The following is a 22,725-nucleotide window of genomic DNA, read 5'->3' as shown; positions in this document are numbered from 1 at the left end:
TTTCATCGGATTTCAATCAAAATTGTCGAGTTTAATCGAGTTTCGAATGGTTCCAGTTTAGTATGCGCAAGGTACAGGGCCACTTTTAGATACGGGAATACGCCATTTGAGTTCCAGAAGGTGCTAGCAAAAACATCCAAACAAACTTTCATAACTGTCATTTTTGACAATCCATTTGACAGATTGATGTTCGATTTCGTCGAGATTCGGCTCGCTAAAGTCAGATTTGCTTAGGCTGAAATCGGATTTGCTCGGATTTCATGGATTTCGCTCGCTGAGTCGGATTCAACCCGATTTGAAAAAAAAAATGTTGAAATGTTAGCCAAAATCCGAGATATTTCGCTGTGTCGTTCCCCTCGGCAAAATCAAAAATCAAACCATCCACATTAACGACCCCCGGGTCTTTTGTGGTCTCTATTGCAAGTTTCTGCTCGAACCTAGGAGTCCGAAGGCTTGAATGGGGAGAGCACCCAAACCCCTTTCTACTCCAAGGATCCTTCCACCCCAGTGTTTGAATTGACGACCTTTGGATTGCGAGTCCAACCGCCGCCAGCGATTCCACCGGAGTAGGCTTGGTTTGGTGTGTTGTTTGTACTTATGGCATGGAGACGACTCCTACACCTGGAATTAGAGATCCTTAATAGGGAGACTGGTCGAAGTGAATTTGACGTACCCAACCAGACACGAGTTTGACGTATCCAAACGAGCATTTGCCTTTACGCCCAGCAAAACCTATCAGTGTTGCCAAGCTCAAAACATACGTTGCCAGATCGATTTAGCCAGCTTAGACCAGTCTCCCTATTTTGGGTCTCTACCTGGAATGACTTAACGGCCTAACAACCAAGGCCGGGACCTAGGCCGGGACCGACATATTACTTCCTCATCTGATGGAAGGTTGCAGCAGATGGGAATCGAACCCAGAATCATCCGCTTACAAAGCGGACAGCGTAACCATTCGGCCACGCACTGCACTGCCCCCTCGGCAAAATGTGTCTTTAAAAATGTTTCTTTTTTATAATGGGCAAAAACAAGGGCAAAATATTGTCCGTTTCTCTCAAAGATACACGCCACGCGGCATTTCAGAATGTGCCGCGATTTTCTACACTTTTCGTACAATAGAAGAAGAAGATCAACAAAAACAAAACGTGGAGTATGGGATTTGATAGCGCGCATTTGCCGAAAGTGCGGCGCGTCGTTTTGAGGCTGATTTGCCGCGTGTCTGTTTCGGGAATACGCCACGGAATACGCGCAATAACATTTAAAAAGTAAAAGTTTTATAAACAATCACAAATTAACAGTGTACTTCAAAACACAATCCCCCAAACGCGCCGCTTCACTTTCGAAAACGCCGCACCGCCTCGCCTCTACCTGTCACTTTTGTGCACTTCCGCTTTCAGACAGCGCGCATTCGTTCTAGTACCTCATCCTTACTCTAGCATTCCTTTCCGGCTGTCATTTACACCAAGGTAAGACGTGATTCCGAGCAGTCTCGTTTTTAATCGCGGAATTTCACCGTTTAAAAATGTTTCGATTCGTTTGGAAATTGCTTCACTTTACTCCAAAAGTGGACACTGTTTTGCGGGTGCTCCGTTGAAACGGGAAAGATCGCTGTAAAGTCCGGAAATTGCGGTTTGTTTTCATCGCCTACTAACTCGGTTCTCTTTTGTTTTCTTGCGCAGGAGGAAACATGGCTCCGAGATACGAAATCTGCGTCGGCCTCAACAAGGGCCACAAGACGACCAAGATAAAGCAGCTGCAGTACCGCGGCGATCGCAAGGTCAAGGGAATCCGCCCGTCCCGCACCAAGGGAGTAAGTTTTTTTTTGTCGTTTTCTTGTTAATTTTTGATTCTATTGTCACTTGGAGCTTGTTTTAGGTTAGAATTAGGGTAGCAGGTTCCAAGTGGCAACTTTCGTTTCAAATGATGAAACCTCCTTAATCCATTCACAGACAGTACGTATTTTCGTGTCAGGCCCCGGACGACCAACATTCTGTTGGCCTGTTCCGGCGGTTCGGCACGCTAAATCGTGCAACATGGTTCAATCTTGGTTCTGATCAAACACAGCCATCTTCCCTCCGAAAGCTCCCATTATGAGATCCGTTACTAATCGCGCGCTTCATTCTCTTCTTCTCTAGATCCAAACCAAGCACACCAAGTTCGTGCGCGATCTGGTCCGCGAGGTCGTTGGCCACGCGCCGTACGAGAAGCGCGGTATGGAGTTGCTGAAGGTGTCCAAGGATAAGCGCGCCCTCAAGTTCCTGAAGCGTCGCCTCGGTACGCACATCCGCGCCAAGAGGAAGCGTGAGGAACTGTCCAACATTCTGGCCCATATGCGTAAGGCCGCCCACAAGTAAGCGGACCGTAATTCGGTTTGTTTTTGTGTGTAAGCATTGCGTATGAAAATATCGATTCATAAGTCTCTGTGAAAAGAACGAAAAAATATAACGCGAAAGGTACGTTGAGAAAAAAAAAACGCTTTGGTCTTTGTGGCAAACACTATTTCTATATCCGAAACAAACCTCAAGCCTTGTCCTGTTTCCAGCTCGAAGCGGTATGCGCACTTCCGAAGGAACCAGAGTCCGAGAGGGTGAAGAAAAGCCCCAAGAAATCGCTCCCTCTCCTTTGTTCTGCTGTTCGTAAAGCTGTTTCTTGGCCCCTTTCCTTTCAATCTGCATACTAGCCTTTAATTTAATTAACTTCTTACTGAGGAAAGGCTTTGAAATCACTCGAAAATTAACTTCTTAACTTGACCACAGACTGGGATTTGACAACCTAGACCTAGAGAACCTTGCCATCTCAAACCGTTCTCTAATAAGCTCCAGGTTCTCTACCTAGACCAAGCTTCACGTACACATATCGACTCAAGGAGGTATTAGACTACGATAAACAAACAAACCTGAAACTCGCATTTTCTGACAGTTTGGAAGTTTGCCTGCATTTGTTTGCAGAAACGTCAGCCCGCGTACATTTTGCTTTGTTTGCGAGGTTGGCAAACTGCCAAACACGAAAAAGCACGAGTTTGTTTTCCATATTCTAATACCTCTTTCAGAAGCAAATGCTGAGCAAATGTTATGGGATCCCATAAAACCCTAGTTATTATTATGAAGTTTTGAAAAGTACTTCAAAAATTATGCTAAAACAATACATTTGGTCTAAGTCCGGAAGATTGTTAAAACGGAAAATTTTAAAGACCTTCCCAATGAGCCCAGAAAATTGAAGATCTGACAACTCTATCAAAAGTTATGAGTACTTAAGAGCGAGTCCACGAACAGGGCATACCCCTTTGTATGGGACGTCGTTTGGTCCTCACCAATTTGCCTGAAAAATTCTATTCAATCTTAAAAAAGCTATAACTAAGGCAAAATTCAATTTAATTTCACACGTTTTGGCTGATAGGTCGAATATTTGAAATATTTATTCGTGTATTTTTTTTGTCCCACCATAAAATGCTGCTGGGTTAAGGCTGATACGCAGATGGGAAGGAACGCAAAACTCCATACAAAAAAACGCCCAAGAAACGGTCAAGGAAAGGGTCACGAAAAGATTTTTCTTAAGCGGTACGCAGCTGAAAAGTAACAGAAACGGAAAGATAGCGTTTGACGTTTCTTCGCGCGGTGCTTGTTTGTAATATGTTTTGATGAAAAAATCAAAGAATTGTAATTTTCCTTTTTGAATGCGACTGATAATTACAAACGTTTTAATAATTTTGTATTGGATATAATAATATTTAAAATTCCCGACGAATCTCAAAAAGCAGAATATTGAAACTAAAAGGACAGATTAAGTTTTTTGGTCGAAATGGAGTAAAAAAAAAGTTGACTTTATAGCTGTCGGTCACCGTTGCTAGTACCAACCACTAGTGTTTTCCTTTTTATCTACAAGGACTTCGCCGCCCTGGGCTCCTAAGTGTATGAAAGTATGGCACGGAGCGACGGCGCCGAATACCCATATTTACACAAAGAATTTTAGAGCGCCCGCCGCGGGATTCGAACCAGCGACCTCCGGATTGTGAGTCCCCTGCACTGTCTGATTTATCCACACTCGAAGACCAAAATGAAGTAAATCAGAGTGAAATTAAACTTGACAATAATCATACAAATATCTATGTTCTTACTGAAAATACAATAATAATCTGAAATTTTGAAATCCAACCAAACAACAAATTCAAAAATATGAAAAATAAAACAAACATTTCAGAAATTTCAAATAACTTTTTTTTTAAATAATAAAGAAAATTTCAGCAAAAATCTGAAATTTGGAAAATCAAAATTAAAAATATGCAGAGTTGAATAATAATCTTAAAATTAATGTTTTTTATAAATTCAATAGATCAAAAATGTTAAAGTTCGAAACGAATGTACAAGTCGAAATTCCAAAAGTTTTAAAAATCGGAAATATATAAAATCGTAGATACAAATGTACGAAAACCTCGAAATTATAACAACCAAAAACTCTATTTCTTCCAAAATTAAAAAATCTAGAATGAAAATTTAAGAATAAAGAAATTTAAAAAATTAAGAATTTAAGAATTTTAGAATTTAAGAATTTAAGAACTTAAGAATTTAAGAATTAAAGAATTTAAGAGTTCCAGAAAAAAATAAACCCACCTCATTTTAAATTTTAAAATTTCCTAACTTCCTAATTTCCTAGTTCCCGAATATCCTAATTTCCTTATTTCCTAATTTCCTAATTTTCATCTTGATTTCCATACTTCAAATTTCCTGATTTCTTAACTTTCTAACTTCCTAAACTCCTAATTTCCTAGTTTCCTAATTTCCTAACTTCCTAATTTCCTAATTTCCTAACTTCTTAATTTCCTAACTTCCTAACTTCCTAATTTCCTAACTCCCTAACATCCTAATTTCCTAACATATTATTTTCCTTATTTCACGATTTTCTAATTTCTGAATTTCCTATTTTCCTTATTTCATAATTTCCTAACTTCCTAATTTCCTAACATATCAATTTCAAAATTTCTAAACTTCCTAACTTCTTAAAAACCTAATTTCCTAGTTTCCTAATTTCCTTACTTCCTAATTCCCTAATTTCCTAACTTCTTAACTTCCTTATTCCCTAGTTCCCTGATATCCTAATTTCCTAACTTCCTCAATTCCTAATATCCTAATTTAATTTCCTAACTTCCTAATCTCCTAGTTTCCTAATTTAAAAAATTTCCTTATTTCCTAATTTCTTTATTACCTAATTTCCTCATTTGCCCAATTTCCTAACTTCCTAACATCCTAATTTCCTTACATATTAATTTCCTGATTTCTTAATTTCTTTGTTTCATAATTTCCTAATTTTCTCATTTTCTTTATTTTACTAATTTGCTAATATCATAATTTCCAAATTTCCTAATTCCCTGGTTTCCTAATTTCCTAATTTTTGAATTTCCTTATTTCATAATTGAATAATTTTTTAATTTTCTTATTTCATAATTACATATTTTTTTTATTTTAGTTTTTCTTGTTTTAGAATTTAAGAATTTTAACTGTTGTTAAAAGTTTTTGAATAAACATTTTAATCTATTTAATTTTAAGTTTTGAATATTTTTATTTTTTTATTTTTTCCTCGAAAGAACCTCAAGCACGCACACCGTCAATCGCGCTCATACCGAACTGTCAACTTTTCTTGGGGGGGGGGGGGGGGGGTCACGAAAAGAACACGCAACATTTCTTGACCGCGTTCCATCCGATCAGCATACCGTACTTTAACCTTCCCTTGGTATTAAAAAAAATCACACATAAGGTATCTGGGTCCTTTTCGACCCCAAAAATCCAGTTTTTGACCGATTCCGGTTCCTTTGGTCACAAATGAAAGCTTAGAACGTCCCCTTTCCGAAACTGACCTGAAAAACCGGATTTGGTCACTGTGGCCACCAAGAATCAGCTACAACCGAAAAAGGACCTTTTTGAGACCCCAACTTTGACGACCTGTATCTCCGGCAAATTTCAACCAATCAGGATGCTCCGGGTTGCATTTGACAGGTATTTACCTGTACTTTGACCACAAATATTAATATCAGGGCCAGGTAACCTACCGGTTCCGGAAATCCGGAACATCCGAAAAGTTCATGTTTTACTGTTTTTCACATATATGTGATACCAATACTCTCATGATAGTTGAAATTGATCCATAAAACTTACTTAAAACACAAAACACCATTGCCAGAACCACTCTGGAGTGTTAGTGGCCACTTCCGGGTAACCTGGAACCGGTTCCCGGGTACCCGATGAACGGCCAACTTGACTTTTTTGGTGAAAACCCATCAAATCCGGTTTTCCAGGTCAGTTTCGGAAAGGGGACGTTCTAAGCTTTCATTTGTGACCAATAGAACCGGAATCGGTCAAAAACTGGATTCTTGACGATTTTTTAAAGTTTGGGGTCGAAAAGGACCCCAATACCTTTAAAGTAACTTTTTTTTTTGGACGCTCCCCTAGGGGTCGTCCAAGGTTTGTTTGTTTTGTGAAATGTGTATTTATACTTTAAATTTAATGTCAGAAAATTTCAAGGCTTTAGCATGTACATAGCAAAAGTTATGGCAAATTTAATTTTCAAAAAGGCCGAAAAGGACCCCAATACCGTAGGAAGGTTAACAAAGATAAATGTTTATCATAGCTAAAACATGAGTTATTAATTTGTATGAAACCAAAAAGGGTCGAAACTTCGCAATCCATTGTAACGTCACGGAGTGATCGATGGGGTAAATGAAGAGTTCGACTTATAATTATTTTTTTCATCCGAATCTGTAATAATATTTATGTTTTGGAAAGGTTTAAATATCTTACGAGACATCTAAAAAATAATAAAATTAGTGACGTTGCAACGTAGGAATGCGTCCTTAATATTTCTGGAAAATTGTTCATTCTGGGGAACGTGATAAAATCCATCTTTAGTCATATAAAAAATGAAGGTGTCTTGAAATCGATCGATTTCTTAAAGAATTGCTTTTCAACAAAGCAATTTATTAAGAAAACCCATGAAAATCTTCTTCTTCATCATATACGTAATCATTGTTTATTATCATTTCTAATACGCATCTACGCGAGATTATTTCTTTTAGTTCAATAAGTTACTTACAATTTAGGTTTAAAATTCAACACATTCACAACACACTTAATTCAACTCGCTCCGCCCGAGCCGATCGCGGCTGATCTCGCTCGTTTGCACCGTTTCGCTCCGGATGACGCTGCCGGCCGCGTTCGTTTCCTCGTACGAGATCAGGACCGGTTTTTCCGTCTTTTCCACCTTCAGGTAGCGCCTCATCACGGTAAAGTCGTCGATGTTTTTGGCCGCCGATGCGGACGACGAACCCGGCGAATCGCACCGAGGTTCCTGCTTGAGCTGCACCAGTGGTGGCGTTGGACAGGGCGCAGGTGGCGGTGGGGAAGACGCCGAGTGGGGCTCCGAAGAGGATGCTGTCTCCGGGGATTTGCAGCGCTTCCGGCGTGGGTTTGTGAGTCGTGGCGTGGGCAGTTCTTCGCCGGGACGCAGCTCGATCGCGAACTTGGCCTTGGACAGCGGTTGAACCGTTGCTATCTCGTAGCTGGTGAAGGTGTCCGGCTCCCGGTCTTCCTGTTCTTCGTCTTCGGCCAGGTCGTCCGAATCGTCATCATCGGTGGAGCTTGGCTTTGGAAGTATCTTCCGTAATTGGCGCGGTCTCGAGGCGGAAGACTTTGCCGGCGGATCTTCGCTCGTCGAGGCCATGTCGGCGTCAATACGCAACCGGAAGATGCCGTCGTCGCCGGCTCGGTACACGTTCCGGTTGAAGCCCGGCGGCCGCTTCAGGTGGTGGATCTTTTCCAGGTGTTTGGACAGGTTCGTCCCCGCGCGGTACGTGTTCTTGCAGAGGTGGCACGCGTAGACGGATGGACCGTACCCGTAGTGGGCCATATCCACGTGCTGTTATGGGGAGGAGGGTTCAAACAAGATTAGTAGGAAAACCAACACGGGAAAGTAGAAGGAAATTACCTTTTTCAACGACTTTTGGCACTTGTAGGCCGCGTCGCAGCCGTACTCCTCGCACCGGAACGTCTTGCGGTCGTCGTGGGTTATTATATGCTCGTCGAGATCGGCCTTGGTCACGGTGCTATAAAAAGTAAAAACAAAAAAAAATACAAGCTAAATTTATTGCTAACAGTGAGCTAACCCGTGAGGTTAGAGAAGAGTTCGGATGGAGGAGAAAAAGGAGACGCGTGTCTTGTGCTTCGTACGGTCACTGTGGGAGTGATCTGTAATTCAAAGTTTTACAATTCGTATCAAATAACATCGCACTGGCGAGGGGTACGCCGATGGTAACATGGGGTTACCACAGTTCTCACCCTTAAGTAAACAACTAAATATAATCAACATTATTTAACTAATTCAGAATGTTAAACAACTTAGCTATTAGGAAAAACCTTTAAACAAACTAAACAATTCAACAAAGGAAAAAAAAACCTAATAATAAACGAAATCTTTATCTTTCTTGTAACGTTTCGATCGCGTCGAACGACGCGCTACTGCACGATTATCGATCGATGGGACAGAAAAATCCGGGAGCCTTTGTGTGGAACTTCCTTCGACTGGATCGTCGCGAATCTGCGACTCACGATCAACGCTCGACAGCCTTGAAACTCCTTCTCGTTCCATGTCAACCTCCATGTCGACATCAACACCATCATTCGAATCTTCAGCGAAGACGAACGAATCCGCAGCAAACCCGTAAAAACTGTCCTCTCCATCCTCGTAAGCAGCATCACCGTACCGCTCTCTCCCCCTTTTAGTACCTCGACGCTCGCTCCGTGCCGTGAACACGACCTTCCGCTGATAGTCCTCCTTCGGCGCTTCTTTCAGCTGATTGCGATGAGCGAGATACGTCCGACCACCCAGGGAAACCTGGAAAGTATTGGGAGAAACACGTCTTATAAAACTTGATAGTAACCAACGCCTGATCTCTGTAGATTTAAAATTTTTGAAGTAAACAGAATCACCAGGACTTAAACGATCAACCCAATCAAACTTTCGATTCTTCACATGACGATCACCAACAACAACAACATCTTTCTCCACGTCACGTGGCGTCAAGTGTTTACTAAAACTATTCTTTGGATGGATCAAGTCCAACAGCGTCTTTGGCTTATAATTAAACAACCTCTCGGAAGGAAACGAAGAACCATCTTCCAAACAAGTATTCCGATAGCTAAACAGAAAACACGAAACCAAATCCTCAAAGTCTTTGCCTGCTATCAACACATCGTCTAAATAACAATAAACTCCAACAATGCCCTTCAAAATTTGCTCCATGATCTTCTGAAAAATTGCTGCACTTGAAGAAGCACCTTGCGGCAAACGATTGTACAAAAACAAACCCTTTATAGTGTTAATCACCATCAACTTTCTAGATTTCTTTGACAAAAGCAACTGTGTATACGCTCCAGTTAAATCCAGCGAGCAAAACAACTTAGCTCCAGCTAAAGAAGCAAACAAATCCTGAGGCAACGGAAGTGGATAAGTGTTAGGAATGATGACCTTATTGATCGAAACTTTGCAGTCAATCACCATCCTAATACCACCATCCTTCTTGACAACAATGATCACCGGAGACGCCCACTCACTTGCGTCAACCGGAGTTATGACGCCATCTTTTTCCAAACTTTCCAAATGTTGATAAACTTGATCTCTAAGCCTTAATGGAACGTCATAAGCCCGTTTGAAAATCGGTGTATCATCTCTCAGGACTAAATCTGCCTCAAAACCTTTAATCGGCGTAGCTAAAGATTTATCAAAAACGTTTGAAAACTTACTCTCAATCTCAGCTAAAACTTGATCCGCCGTATTTGCCACCTGATTCACCCTGCTGGTCTCTCCAAACGTGTTGCGCCAACCCGGAAAGAAAACGTCCAGCCAATCTCGTCCTAGCAAAGGGATAAACTCGTTGAAGCTTCTCAAAACAATGAGAGAAACTTTCTGACGTATGTCGTTAAGCTCAACCACAACTGAGAGTTGCCCCTCGACCTTTAAACTGCTGCCATTGATCACCGCGAGCTTCTTGTTGCACTTTTCTAAAGGAATGTGACTAAACTTCTTGTTGTAAGTGCTCCAGCAAACAACAGAAACAGCTGCACCACAGTCAACTTCCATCGAGATCAACAAACTTGCAACAAAAACTTTTCTGATACACGGCTCATTAACTTTGTTAACTGACGAGATGCTCAAGCATTGCATGTCACATTCATCGTCAGTAACCGACCGATCAAACTTGTTGCGCGACGACTTTGGTTGATCTGATGACTGTTGCACTGATGGCTGCTCGTCAACAAACTTCACAGACTTCTTGTTTTTAGGCAAATCGTAGCAGTAAGGTCTGGTATGGCCATTACGACGACAAAACGTGCAGAAAAACTGCTTTTTAGAATCACGCTTCCTGCGGTCAAACGAACCAGAACGACTCCTGCTCCTTCCTCGTAGATCGCGCCCTCTGCTACGAGACCGACCCTTGTAAGCAGGTGCTCCGTCACGTCTGCCAAGACGATTCAACACACTGGCATGTCTGTCACCAGCTATTATCTTCTTCCTCGCGTTGTTGGCTTCACGATTCAGGATCAACTTTTCAACTCGGGACAAGGACAGATCTTCTTCATCAAACAACGATTCTTGCAAAACGGAATCGGCCATCCCGCAAATCAGCTTGTCGCGGATCGCTGTGTTCTTAAAGTCGCCGAAATCACACAACTCCGCTTGCTGCTTCACGTCCAAGATAAAATCCTCTGCCGACTCGTTTGACCCTTGAACACGATTGTAGAAGTTGAATCGCTGAATAAAACCAGCAACCGACTTGTCGTAACGCTTTTGCAACGCTTCCGTAATTTCCTTAAACGTGAGCTTCTTAAGATCTTTACCGGGGAACAAACGCTTAATCTCCGAATAAACCTCGCGATTACACGTCGCCATAAACGACGTTCTTTTGTCTTCATCACTCGACACTTTATGATGCTCGAAAACCCATTCCAATTGCTCTAGGAATTGCAAAAACGAAACGGCGCCGGGGATGAATGGCTCGATACTAAACGGCATTTTTGAGTTCGAATCTGACATAATAAAAAAAATAAAACAAAACGTAAACAAACAATAATAAGAAATCGTTCTCAAAATAAAAACTCGTCAAACTAAAACGTTGCCAACATGAAACGCAACAAAACTGTCAGCAATCAATTGCACACCAAATTGAATAATGATGCAACAACGATGCTACAATGATGCAACAACCTGTGCGACACAAAAACGTATCACCACTAAAAGTGTGTGTATCTTAAGTGTTGTGTGGTAGTATGTGTGAAATCAATCAACACAAAAGAATACTGACGCCAAATGCCTCGCTTGCTAGGCAAAGAAAATGGCGAATGAACACACGCACAATTCTCAACAATGCGACCTCCTAGACGCAGCAAATTTGCACTCTACTTACGCAGTTTTCTGGAAAAACCAACTTCACCCGTAAACGACACCTCCTTGGCAAAACCAAGCGGGAAAAAACTCCACCAGAAAAAAACTCTAAACTGCGAAGTCCGTCAAATGCGCGTCCTCCGTCCGATGCTGATGCTCGTTCCGCCGGGAATGAAACTCCGATGAAAACGTTGAAAAAAACTGCAATCCGGAACGGCACGTCCTTACTCCAGCAACAAAACGTCACGCTGCACCAACTTGTGCGAAAAAAACCCAAAAACTTCTACTTTTCCTCGTCGCCACTGAGCTAACCCGTGAGGTTAGAGAAGAGTTCGGATGGAGGAGAAAAAGGAGACGCGTGTCTTGTGCTTCGTACGGTCACTGTGGGAGTGATCTGTAATTCAAAGTTTTACAATTCGTATCAAATAACATCGCACTGGCGAGGGGTACGCCGATGGTAACATGGGGTTACCACAAACAGTACATTTAATTTGTATAAAACTTTGTCCGTACGTTAAAATATTAGTATATTTTACAACACTCACAGCTATTTTGTTTCAGTTTTTCAACTAACAATTCTGGAGTTTTTTTTTTAAAGGTCCAATAAACCAAAGGAGAACGGGAGAAACTTTATTCGAAAGATCTCGCCGAGACATGAAAAAAAGTCTTCTGGACGAACTCTCTAAACCCCGGGGTTCAAAAGTTACAAGTTGTTGAAGTTTGAGTATTTTGGGTTAAAATGTACAAAAAATCGTATTTTTGCTATTTCTAAAATCACTCATAAAATCCTTATTTTATTATGGATTTCGATCATCTTGACTTCATTCGACGCGTATCAGCAAAAACTATAAGTTCTGATATGTTTTAGCATGATTGAAACATGACTTCTCTTGTCTTTATCCGTTTGAACCGTTTGTGCAAGAGGCTTACCATAGAAACAAGTCGAAACTTGAAGATTTTGAAAACGGATCCTACCCAGACTGCTTCAGTGAGTATGGAAGGCAACAGTAGGGTTAGGGGGGGCAGAATGGTCCGCCTAAGTAAAATGCGCCAAAAACCATAGAAAAACCTAAAAAAATATGAATTCAGTGTAGTAGGCTTATGCTTTGGGATGTTCCCTTCAATGTTGTACTTGGTTGATGAAAATTTTGAGCTTAGAACTATTTTTGAGCCACTTAAAAAAAAAGTTTTTTTGACTACTTTTCCAGGGTGCGGGGCAGAATGGACCACCCTGTGGGGCAGAATGGGCCACCTTAGAAAACAAGCCATTTCTTCTAATACAACGTTAAAGCACTGACGAACTGACGTGCCACCCCGAATCCAAACTTGACCGCACTTTCCTATCTTCCTTCTCACTCACCCTCAGCGATCAGCGATTGTCAAACAGACGATTTGACAGATGCTCAGCTGCACTTGCTGAGAAACTTTCAGAAACAACAAATGAAAATGGGGGAAAACATATTGAAGCCTGAAAACTTTTGCAAATTCTGAACTAAACGATGAATATTTTGCAAATCTTGCATTATTTAATGTGAAATGAGACAAGAAATTTCGTTAAACTTCCAAATTAGGCTATCTTTAAGACTTTACGTAACATTTCCATTCCAACTCTTATCCGCCATTTACACATGTTGTTCCAGAATTCTTCACAGCAAGGAAACAGCTGATCTGACAAAACGTCAAACTCGAATTCTGACAATCGCCGAAGAAGAGAACAGTAGAAAGAAAAAGAAACAGTGTGCGGTCAAAAATGATCGACCAATTTGTTCCTGGTGGCACGTCAGTTCGTCAGTGGTTAAAGGGAGATAAGAAATGACTTAAGGGACCTTTCTAACATAGTTTCCATGAAGTTTGACAACTTTTATAAAAATAGTCACTTACCAAAACAAACATTTTTGAAAATAGTGTTAAAATGTTGAAATTGTTAGGTGGCAACCGCGAGCAGCTTGGTGGCAACCGCTAACAACTGCGTAGCAACCATCGTAGGACACCGGCAAGGTGTCACCTGAAATAATTTTCATTCCTACCTCAAACCTGTTACAATAAAGACCGTTTTATTAAAGCTCCGCCTTTTAGGTTATGGGCCCAGGTCACGTTTTGCACTGAAGAAGTTTTTCTCAAGAAATTTTTTACGAAGATGGCTGACGAGAAAATTTGGCTGCTAAACGGGACGAACTACGGAAATTGGAAATTCCGGATGGAGGTCCTGCTCGAGGACAAGGGCCTGCTGGACTGTGTTAGGGCGCCCTTGGACCTGGCGGGACTGGCGGAGTTGGAATCGGACTCGGCGAACGATAAGCAGAGGAAGCGAGCGTTGCGGGCGGAACGGGTGGCCAAGGATCGAAGCTGCCGGAATCTGCTGGTCAACCGGATCGCCGAGGACCAGCTCGACCACGTGAAGGATGCGCGGTCGGCCAAGGAGACCTGGGACGCGCTGCGCGACGTGTTCGAGCGCGTCGGAATCGCTGGAAAGCTCTTCTTGAAGAAGCAGTTCCAGGAGTTACGGCTGGTGGAGGGCGGCGATGTTCCGGCTTTCCTGCTCCAGTTTGAGAAGCTGCTACGCGAGTTGAAGGCGGCCGGGGTCAAGCTGGAGAAGGAGGATATCGTCTGCCAGCTGCTGTTGGCCCTGCCGAGATCATTCGACGCGCTGATCACGGCGGTCGAGACGATCGAGCCAAAGGACTTGACGCTAGAGTACGTCAAGAAAAGGGTCCTGGACGAGCAGGTCAAGCGGAACGCGCAAGGTGCCCCACAGGATCTAGGAGATGGAGAATTGGGTGAGTCTGTGTTTGTCGGCAAGAGACGGGAAATCAGGTGTTTCGGCTGCGGCCGGCCCGGTCACAAGCGAGCAGACTGCCCCAATGAACGATCGGACGAAAGGGAGCCAGAATTCAAGTCCGGCAGGTTTACGCGAAACCCGAGAAGTGGAGCCAATGTGACGACCGAAAACGAGATCGCGTTTGGTGTTGCTACGGACAACGCTGGTGTTTTTTCGGCGTCGCCTGCTGCGATGAACGGACGAATCGAGTGGTACGTGGATTCCGGAGCAACGGCTCACATGGTGCGAGACAAGTCGCTCTTTGCGGAGCTGCGACCATTGGATCGGAACGTGCGGATTGCTGTGGCCAAATCTGGCCAATCGCTGGTAGCAAACATGAGAAACCTCTAGAGGGACGAGATGGTGGAGAGCTTTCCCAAGATCAAGAACTGGCCAAGGCGATGCGCGTGCGGGGTGAGTCTGGCAGCGAAGCAGACGAGAACCGCGTTTAGGAAGTCGTACGGGAAACGCGACATGGTGTTTGAAGAGCGCCGACAAGATCAACCGAAAACAGCGGGGGCACCTAACCGGCCTGTGGTGCGGATGATCCGAGACGAGAAACCTGCTGTGATTGAACCGGTTGAGGAGGAGCCTGTTGCTGCTGTTCCAGATGGCGAGAGTGTCGTGGAGCGCTTCGCTGGTCCGTCTGAGCTACAACACGTCGTTGCAGAGCTGACGGAAGACCAGGACGAGGCCGTAGAGGATTCGTCTGGACGACAGCCGGTCGTTGCTGAGCTGACGGATGACGAGGGCGAGGAGGAACATTCCGGCGCGCTCCCTTCGCAACCAGAACGTGACTACTGCCCAGCAGAAGGGTCCACGAGGCGCAGCGAACGGGAGCGCAGTATCCCGGGTAAGTTCCCTGACCATTGTAAACAGTTTGGCAGAAGTACTGTTGGTGGACGCATTACAGATTCCACTGAGGACGTCTTGATTGTCTGCGCACGGAACACTGAGGCAGTCGTAAAGAACCTGGCGGCGACGATTGAAGTTTTGAAGCGGAGTAAGAAGAATCAAGCGGGGCGAGGTCTACAACGTGGACCGGCAGCCCATCAAGAAGGTGGTCCATGTGCCGACGAGCACGTGGACAGTTCGAAGCGATCCAGACCAAGCACGGACTCCGCGATTGAGCGGGCACTGAAAAAATCTGACAAAGAAAATTCAAATGCTTATTCACGTGAGCTGCTAAAAAAATCATCACGATGATTTGCCATGCTTTTCTTTTGACATAGATGTGTATTTCATGTGACATTTAAATGATAATCATTAGAAATCAGCTGATTAAAAGCGCGATCTTTTCATTCTTTTATCGCGTGGCGTTCACTTTGGATTCAATAGAATTTCACTCAGATTTGCCCCATTTGACTTCTCCTTTGATTTCGAAGTGAAAATCACGTGAGATTGAAATGTGTTGGTTTCAAAGGTGGTTGATGAAAAAATACTTATTCGTAAGATGGCGACGGACGAAGACAGTCCAATTAGCTTTTTCTTTATCGAATAAATTATTTTATAGTAGAACTCATATTTTTGAGAGTAAAATAAATTGTGCTAGAACTTTTTGGTAAGTATTTGATAGAAAAAGAGTGAATATTGACAAATGTACAAAAATACTAACAATGTCAATGAATTTGCAGGATTTCAAACTCCGGTGAAGGGTTGGCTCCTGAACTCGTTTTTCCCGGACCGACACTGTATTGGCCGATTAATCCGGCAACTTCGGCATCTGGCTGCAGTATGACTTGCGTTCCGGAACGAACAAAATGTGCAACCGGCGGCAGTTCCGTGATGCGGTGCTGGGCGACACTTCTTCCCATACCCGTCCGTGGCAACTCCAGATCCAGATCAAGGTTGAGTCGATGGTGGCCTCCAAGAACCGTTGTCAAGCAGTTTGACGACTTCAAGAACCGGTTCCCGTTACCGGAAGCTATTCTCGTTCCGTCGCCCAGACATCTACTAGCTGCAAAATGTGCCGTTGCCGTTGCCGGGTTGGGAAAGTAAGAAGTGAAAAATATATAAAAAAAGAAAGATCGTTGCCCGGTTGTTTTTGTGCGACAATTTGTATTTATTTCATGGGATACATATAATAAAAAGTTCTTTTTCAATAAAATTGATTTTTAATATTAATAAAAAAAATTGAGATAATCAGAAAACTGTATGCAATATTCAGTACACATGAATATCGCTGGAAAACCATTCAATTTACACTACAAAATCATTTGAAATGCATGTGCACTCCATTCCAATGTCATGTGAGCTTTCACTCAAGATTAACGTGTTTTGCATTTGGATTTGCAGGGTCGCTCGATGGATTCTTTCAAGTGATTTACACGTGATATTCACATGCTAATGGCCTATCTACAATCACTTAGCTTAGAAAATTTCACTTAGCTTAGGAATTTGAATCAATGGAAATGAAGCCGAGCTTCTACAATGGAAAAGTAATCAAATTAGAAACTGACGTATGGCTTGAAAAATTTCAAAATCTACGGTAAGTTGACGTTTCAATATCAAAGGTAAACAAACAACTGCATAGCAACGTATATCAGCCCAGCAAAATTTCTAAGTTGATTGTGGATGACGGCCGTAAGTTGCGTACTTTCCTAAGTAACTACTTTACTTAGATGTTCTAAGCTAAGTGATTGTAGATAGGCCATAAGTCGTATAGGGCAGATTCATGTGTGAAACATGTGATATCCAGAGCAACATTTGAAAGGGGCGGTACGACATTGCTCTTACGGCCTTTCGTCCCATTTAAACGCGTGTAATGAAAGGCCGTAAGAGCAATGTCGTACCGCCCCTTTCAAATGTTGCTCCAGATATTGCTATGTTGGTTTCTTTCAGTGGGGGTGTTAGGTGGCAACCGCGAGCAGCTTGGTGGCAACCGCTAACAACTGCGTAGCAACCATCGTAGGACACCGGCAAGGTGTCACCTGAAATAATTTTCATTCCTACCTCAAACCTGTTACAATAAAGACCGTTTTATTAAAGCTCCGCCTTTTAGAAATAAGACACTATTTTTACAAATAAGCATCAAAACAAGTAAAAAATCAACTAATGTTGCATTAAACGTGATTTGTGAAGCTACAAGGAGTGAAATAATCCATTTAGCTCAAATTTCGTGACTTTTGATTGTTTTTATAAGGCAGGAAAAGGGTGGTCCATTCTGCCCCCAAGTGGAATTTAATTTAACACTTCCACCACCAAGCCTCTAAATGATTTGAAGGTTCCGTTGTTGTTTGTTTACCTTGGTAATAACCTCTTGTAACATTATAAGCATTGAACAAACTTTTTCAAATAATCATACTTTTCAGAAAGCTTATTTAGAAACCTCGAAATAAACAACATTTGCGTGGTTTTGTCAATTATTTACATTTTTGCTCATAATTCGAAAAATACAATGAATTCAAACGTCGTTTTCGGTATGGTGATGTTATTTGACGTCCTTTATAAGACCCTTGCCTTACAGTTGGTCTAAATCCATTCTAAAGCCCAAAACCAAGGGTGGCCCATTCTGCCCCCCTGGTCCATTCTGCCCCCCCCCCCCCTGCCCCTACATTGTTGAGACAACTTATTGAGATGTTCTGGGTCGTCCTCAAACTCCTTGGAGTTAAGACCGGTGGGTCTACCGCCGTAACAAGCAAGAGGTCAATGATATTTGACCACTGATCATACCGGCAAAACTTTTTTTATAATCAACAAAAAATTTTTTGAATCGAGCCTCGTACCTCGTACTCGTAAGCCCTTAAATCAAGGTCGTACAAAATATTTTTCGGAGTGAATTTACTCAACATTGTTCACAAAATACCGTTTTTTTTTTTGAAAATACTCAAATTGTCCAAATTTGCAATAAAGGTATCACGAAGCAAAATTTTGTATGCTATTTTCATTTTATTAGAGATTTTTTTTTTGAAAAATACTAAAATTTTCAAAAATTACCGTATTTTTTCGAAAATACTCAAATTTTCAAAATATGCAATATGGGTATCAAACGAAGCGAAATTTGGTTTGCTTTTTCACATTAATAGAGTTTTGGTTTGGAAAATATAAAACAAAATAACAAAATACCGCATTTTTTCGAAAGTACTTAAATTTTTTAAATATGCAATATGGGTATCAAACGAAGCGAAATTTTGTATTTATGCTTTTTCACTTTATTCAAGCTTTTTTCTTTGTAAAATATGAAAAAAATTACAAAAAAACGTATTTTTCGATATTTGCAACATTGGTATCAAACGAATTTAAATTTCGTCTTCTTTTTCAATTTATTAGATTTTTTTGAAATACTAAAATTTTAACAAATAACCGTATCTTTTTGAAAATACTTAAATACTTCAAATTTGAAAAAAATGAGTAATTTCGAAAAATATGGTAATTTGTGAAAATTTTAATATTTTCATCAAAAAAAACTCTAAATAATGTGAAAAAGCATGTTGCAATTTATGAAAATTTTAGGACTTTCGAAAAAATACGGTATTTTGTGATTTTTTAAAATAATTTGCAAAAAAACTCTATTAATGTGAAAAAGCAAACAAAATTTCTTTCCGTTAATATCCGTATTGCATATTCTGAAAATTTTCGAAAAAAATTGTAATTTGTGAAGTATCAAAAAAAAAAGTTTAATAAGGCCGTTGCAATTTTTTTTTTCAAAGTTTATGTCGATGAAAAACAAAATCTCTTCAATACTTCGATATTGTGCAAAATAATGGATGCAAAACAACTGGGCAAGTGTAAAATGCACTTTAAAACACTTTTTTTTCATTCAATAGTTGAGACCATGGCTTGTTATTAAAATGTTTATATTTTTTTTGCATAACGGAATTACGGGATGGCCCTTAGGGACCATCCATAAACCACGTGGACACTTTTTAGGAATCTGTTACCCCCCCCCCCCTCCCCTTCGTGGACAATTGTCCATACAAAAAAAAACTCGCGAAATCTCAAATATTTTGCAAATTTTTGGGTCGGAGTCGCTTCAATAGCTACCCGATTTCGCAGCCCTGGATGGTTCGAATACAATTTGATGTTGCGAATCTGTTTTCTATAAGATTAGTTAAATATCTTTGAAAAATACTTTGTGAATTTAACTTTCAATCACAGATAAACAAATACAGATGAATCTCACTCTGAATGATTCAATCTGTATTTCTCCAAAACCATTTTTATTCTACCTTACGTAAACAATGTTTGTTTTGCTTTAATTTATACATACATCCAGGAAGCGATATTTTTTCTGGCGATTCTTAAAAAACAATTTTCAACAATTGTAACTTCACTTTTGATCATATAAATGGAATTGTGTAATAATATCCTTACTTGAATTGATTAAATGTTAAAAGATAGCATCGTTGTTTTACAATGTATACATAAATGAATTTAAAAAATAATAAATCAACAATGAAATCATTAAAACTGCCCTAAAATTCCTTCAGTGTAAGCACTCTAGCCTTATTCTCGTAAGTCTTCCTCGCTGCCTGCGTACGCCACACCGGAACAATTTCGGCCATCTCCCACTCCGGCACTTCCTTCACCTCCCGCTTCGGACACAGGTACCGCTCCAGATTGCTAATGTCCGCAACCATCGGCAGCGGCTTCACCGTCGGGTTGACCTCGGTGATGACTTCCTTCTTCAACGCTAGGTCGGGTTTCGACTCCTCGGCAGCCGCCACCGCTCGGCTCTTCAGGAACGACCGCAGCCGGTACTTGCCGTCCGTGGCCGTGTCCTGTTTGTACACGAACCGGTTGTAGCCCGGTTCTCGCTTCAGCTCGTGCACCTTCATCATGTGCTTCGACATAGAGGCGGCCGTTTCGGTGCTTTTGCCGCACACGTGACAAGCGTACACCATCATCGGATAGCCGAGGTGATCCTTATAGATGTGCTGTGGGGAGGCGACGGAGTTGTAGACGTGGTTTGTTAATAGAAGCTGAGATTTTCGAAAGGTGGGAAAGACCTACCTTTTGAACGGTGACCTCGTACTTGGATGCCTTAAGGCAGCCCTTATAGGGACACTTAAACTCGGTTTTAGTTTTGTGGCTGAGTAAATGACCTTCAAGATCGTGTATCGAGACCGTTCTGCAAAGGGAAGGGTAGATAAAACAGAACTAAGTTTCTCGTTGCTTGCGGATGTTAATTGACGCGATTTCGTTCAAATTCAGACTCAATTTTAGAAACTGGGGAGTTTTTACACGTCAAGGTGCTTAAGCTTGCTTAAAGTATTCTGAACATCGCTCAGAACATTAACATTGATGAGTATGATAAAGTTTCGTTCGACCATGATCATATCGGGGGCGAAGGTACTGACCATACCAAAGGAAATGATCCTTGAAGCGGAAGAATATCTGCTTCGCTTCTTTCTTTAATTTTGTCAGTAAAACTGAGGTTGTAAAGTACTAACTCAACTGAGATTCCGGATATAAAATTTTCCAAAATTACAGAAGTTTGAATATTTACAGATCCCAAAATAGCTCCAAGAATTGCTCCCATCAAACTTACCGGTGCTCACACAGATGACACTTGTACGGCTTTTCGTTGATGTGGCGGTACCGGATGTGGCAGGCCAGTGCCTTCTGCGAGGGCCACTTCATCGGGCACTGCGGACATTCGTACCGCTTATTGTGCACGGCCCGGTGGTCCTTCATGAGCTGCGTGGTCGCAAACAGCTTATCACAGTCCGGGCAGGGAATCTCGCGAACTGCAACAAAGAAACGGAATGAGAAGTTACTCAAAGATTGATTCAAACGTGGGAAAAGCTTACGCTGGTAGTCCACCTGGCGTCGGCAGTGCTCGATGTACTTGAGCCGGGACGTGTACACCGATCCACAGTTGTAGCAGCCGATGGTCCGCTCGGTCGAGTGTCTACGAACGTGCTCGAGCGCAACGCTGCGACGACAGTACTGCTGGGGGCAGTGCGTCCACTCGCACTTGATAATTTCCTTGGTGGACTTTCTATCCACCGGAAACTGATCCCGGACGTGGTCGTTGACGTGCTGAAAGAACGGCACCACCTTGTTGAACCGCTCGTCGCAGTTGCCCCACTCGCACCGGAACGACGCCTTGTACATCTCGATGTGATTTCGCCGCCGGCTCTCGTTGTTGCACTTGGGAATGTCGATGCACGTGTTCAGGCTGGCACCGTACGTTTTGATGCGGCTGTGGTACGCGTGAAAGTGCACGTGGCTCTCCAGCTCGGTCGCCGACGACGTACGGAAGTCGCACAGATCCCAGTAGCAGACGAGCCCTGCCAGGAAAGCGATTTGATAATGTTGGTTAGATTTTAACGGGAACCAGAATATGTGAATCATTTAAGAAGGACATTTCATCACGATTACGGACGTGAAAATGTACAAGTCACTCATTGAGGCTGAATGATTTTGGAAGTAATTGCAAATATATTGAAACATTGATTGTAACAAGCCTGATCGATCGTCCATAAAGCATGATGAACATCACCTCCACGAAACAAACTATCCATTTAAAACACTTCTTGTTCGTTATCTTCTGACAATTGTTGTGGGCCAACATATATCATTTACTTTCCAGCGAAATTGTGTCTAGCTATTTTAGGTCTGTGCACAACTTTCTCGCAGCACTAAACTCAATTTTTAGGATCTTTTTCAAACTGTTTAAAGTTGTCAAGTTTTGTCCGATTGAGACACATCGTTTTCATTTCATTAGTGTTCCAGAATTCCAGAACAGGTAACTTTGCTTTTGCTTTTAGAGCAGCAAGTATACAAGGATCTTCAGCAACACAAGCTCCAATTATACCTTCCGACTCAACGGCTTCCGCTAGGTAACGCTGCGCGTGCCCCTCAACGTGCTTCGTGTATTCGAGGTCGTCGTTGCTCTCGAACTCGCAGCGCTCCCACTCGCAGTCAAATAGGACCGAGTTCTGGATTTGTTTCTCGGTCAAATCCTTGAGCTGGTCCCGAAGTGGACGCCGCAGGGCCTAAAATTAAAAAAGGAAGTTAATCCACTAAAAAAATGAAGCTTCGAGTACCCAGCATACATTCGAGGTCAGCTGGGCCACCTCGTCGTGGTCGTGATCCTGCAGTGGTTCCGGTACGGTCGATTCCGGCTGCTCCTGTCGTACCACCCACTGGCGACACTTGTCCTCCCATTCGCTTCCGGTGCCATCGTCGCCACCGCCATCAGAGTCGTCCACATCCTGGCGCCCTTGCGTGGCCAGCGGATCACTTTCCGGTTCCTCGACAATGGCCAGTTCGACCTCGGTCGGTTCCGCCTCCTCCTCCTCCTGAGGCGGTTGCTCTTCTCTCGGCTGCTTTTCCGCCGAAGCGGCTTGCTTGACCGGGGAGGTCAACTTCCGCTTGCGACCCATGGTGGGGACTCGGAGAACCTCCTCGCAACCGACGCGGAGAAAAGAAAGGGCGGCCGACCACTTGACTCGTCGACGCGGGTGTCGATTCTGAACCGAGCCTGTCGAAGTTGGCCAACGTAAACAAGCCGTTAAACGAATGTCGACTCACAT

At 42.5% G+C, this 22,725-nt stretch overlaps 3 protein-coding genes across 7 annotated transcripts; 1 reads left to right on the top strand and 2 right to left on the bottom strand.

Annotated features, from left to right (window-relative positions):
• Nucleotides 1-1,362: 1,362 nt before the first annotated feature.
• LOC120417163 (60S ribosomal protein L36) lies at nucleotides 1,363-2,462 on the top strand. Of its 2 annotated transcripts, none has more exons than XM_039579144.2 (3): nucleotides 1,363-1,466; nucleotides 1,680-1,810; nucleotides 2,136-2,462. In XM_039579144.2, exons 2-3 carry the CDS (start codon nucleotides 1,688-1,690, stop codon nucleotides 2,352-2,354), a joined length of 342 nt encoding a protein of 113 aa, XP_039435078.1. In that variant the 5' UTR covers nucleotides 1,363-1,466; nucleotides 1,680-1,687; the 3' UTR covers nucleotides 2,355-2,462. The 2 variants fall into 2 exon arrangements, with proteins under 2 accessions (XP_039435078.1, XP_052566546.1); XM_052710586.1 differs by lacking the exon at nucleotides 1,363-1,466 and adding an exon at nucleotides 1,592-1,610.
• A 4,524-nt stretch (nucleotides 2,463-6,986) lies between these two features.
• Nucleotides 6,987-22,684, bottom strand: LOC120417129 (histone H4 transcription factor). 2 transcript variants are annotated; one of them, XM_039579109.2, is made up of 6 exons: nucleotides 22,246-22,681; nucleotides 22,005-22,185; nucleotides 20,995-21,477; nucleotides 20,733-20,931; nucleotides 7,972-8,089; nucleotides 6,987-7,902 (listed from the first exon to the last, which is right to left on the bottom strand). In XM_039579109.2, exons 1-6 carry the CDS (start codon nucleotides 22,573-22,575, stop codon nucleotides 7,117-7,119), a joined length of 2,097 nt encoding a protein of 698 aa, XP_039435043.1. In that variant the 5' UTR covers nucleotides 22,576-22,681; the 3' UTR covers nucleotides 6,987-7,116. The 2 variants fall into 2 exon arrangements, with proteins under 2 accessions (XP_039435043.1, XP_052566122.1); XM_052710162.1 differs by lacking the exons at nucleotides 6,987-7,902; nucleotides 7,972-8,089 and adding exons at nucleotides 19,427-20,118; nucleotides 20,195-20,312 and having other exon boundaries at nucleotides 22,246-22,684.
• LOC120417132 (uncharacterized) lies at nucleotides 8,201-11,918 on the bottom strand. 3 transcript variants are annotated; one of them, XM_039579112.2, is made up of 4 exons: nucleotides 11,447-11,918; nucleotides 10,422-11,069; nucleotides 9,786-9,896; nucleotides 8,201-8,877 (listed from the first exon to the last, which is right to left on the bottom strand). In XM_039579112.2, exons 2-4 carry the CDS (start codon nucleotides 11,053-11,055, stop codon nucleotides 8,762-8,764), a joined length of 861 nt encoding a protein of 286 aa, XP_039435046.1. In that variant the 5' UTR covers nucleotides 11,056-11,069; nucleotides 11,447-11,918; the 3' UTR covers nucleotides 8,201-8,761. The 3 variants fall into 3 exon arrangements, 1 of the variants encoding a protein (XP_039435046.1); XR_008212461.1 differs by lacking the exon at nucleotides 10,422-11,069 and having other exon boundaries at nucleotides 11,447-11,913; XR_005605429.2 differs by lacking the exons at nucleotides 10,422-11,069; nucleotides 11,447-11,918 and adding an exon at nucleotides 9,997-10,415.
• Nucleotides 22,685-22,725: the final 41 nt, after the last annotated feature.

This window comes from Culex pipiens, chromosome 3 (assembly GCF_016801865.2).
Source record: "Culex pipiens pallens isolate TS chromosome 3, TS_CPP_V2, whole genome shotgun sequence".
Lineage (NCBI taxonomy): Eukaryota > Metazoa > Arthropoda > Insecta > Diptera > Culicidae > Culex > Culex pipiens.
The sequence above is the reverse complement of the archived record's forward strand: the minus strand, read 5'-3'. Positions and strand labels throughout refer to the sequence as shown.

Excerpts from the sequence above, each read along its gene's own strand:
- LOC120417132 (XM_039579112.2), bottom strand. The coding sequence starts at position 11,055 with ATGCCGTTTAGTATCGAGCCATTCATCCCCGGCGCCGTTTCGTTTTTG. Across the intron at positions 9,897-10,421 it reads AAGGAGCAGGAGTCGTTCTG|GACGAGATTGGCTGGACGTT; the intron begins GTTCGTTTGACC and ends TCCCTTTGCTAG. Across the intron at positions 8,878-9,785 it reads AGTTTTAGCTGAGATTGAGA|GTTTCCCTGGGTGGTCGGAC; the intron begins GTAAGTTTTCAA and ends AATACTTTCCAG.
- LOC120417129 (XM_039579109.2), bottom strand. The coding sequence starts at position 22,575 with ATGGGTCGCAAGCGGAAGTTGACCTCCCCGGTCAAGCAAGCCGCTTCG. Across the intron at positions 21,478-22,004 it reads GGAAGCCGTTGAGTCGGAAG|GGCTCGTCTGCTACTGGGAT; the intron begins GTATAATTGGAG and ends CTTTCCTGGCAG. Across the intron at positions 8,090-20,732 it reads TGTCATCTGTGTGAGCACCG|CACCGTGACCAAGGCCGATC; the intron begins GTAAGTTTGATG and ends TACTTTTTATAG.
- LOC120417163 (XM_039579144.2), top strand. The coding sequence starts at position 1,688 with ATGGCTCCGAGATACGAAATCTGCGTCGGCCTCAACAAGGGCCACAAG. Across the intron at positions 1,811-2,135 it reads GCCCGTCCCGCACCAAGGGA|ATCCAAACCAAGCACACCAA; the intron begins GTAAGTTTTTTT and ends CTTCTTCTCTAG.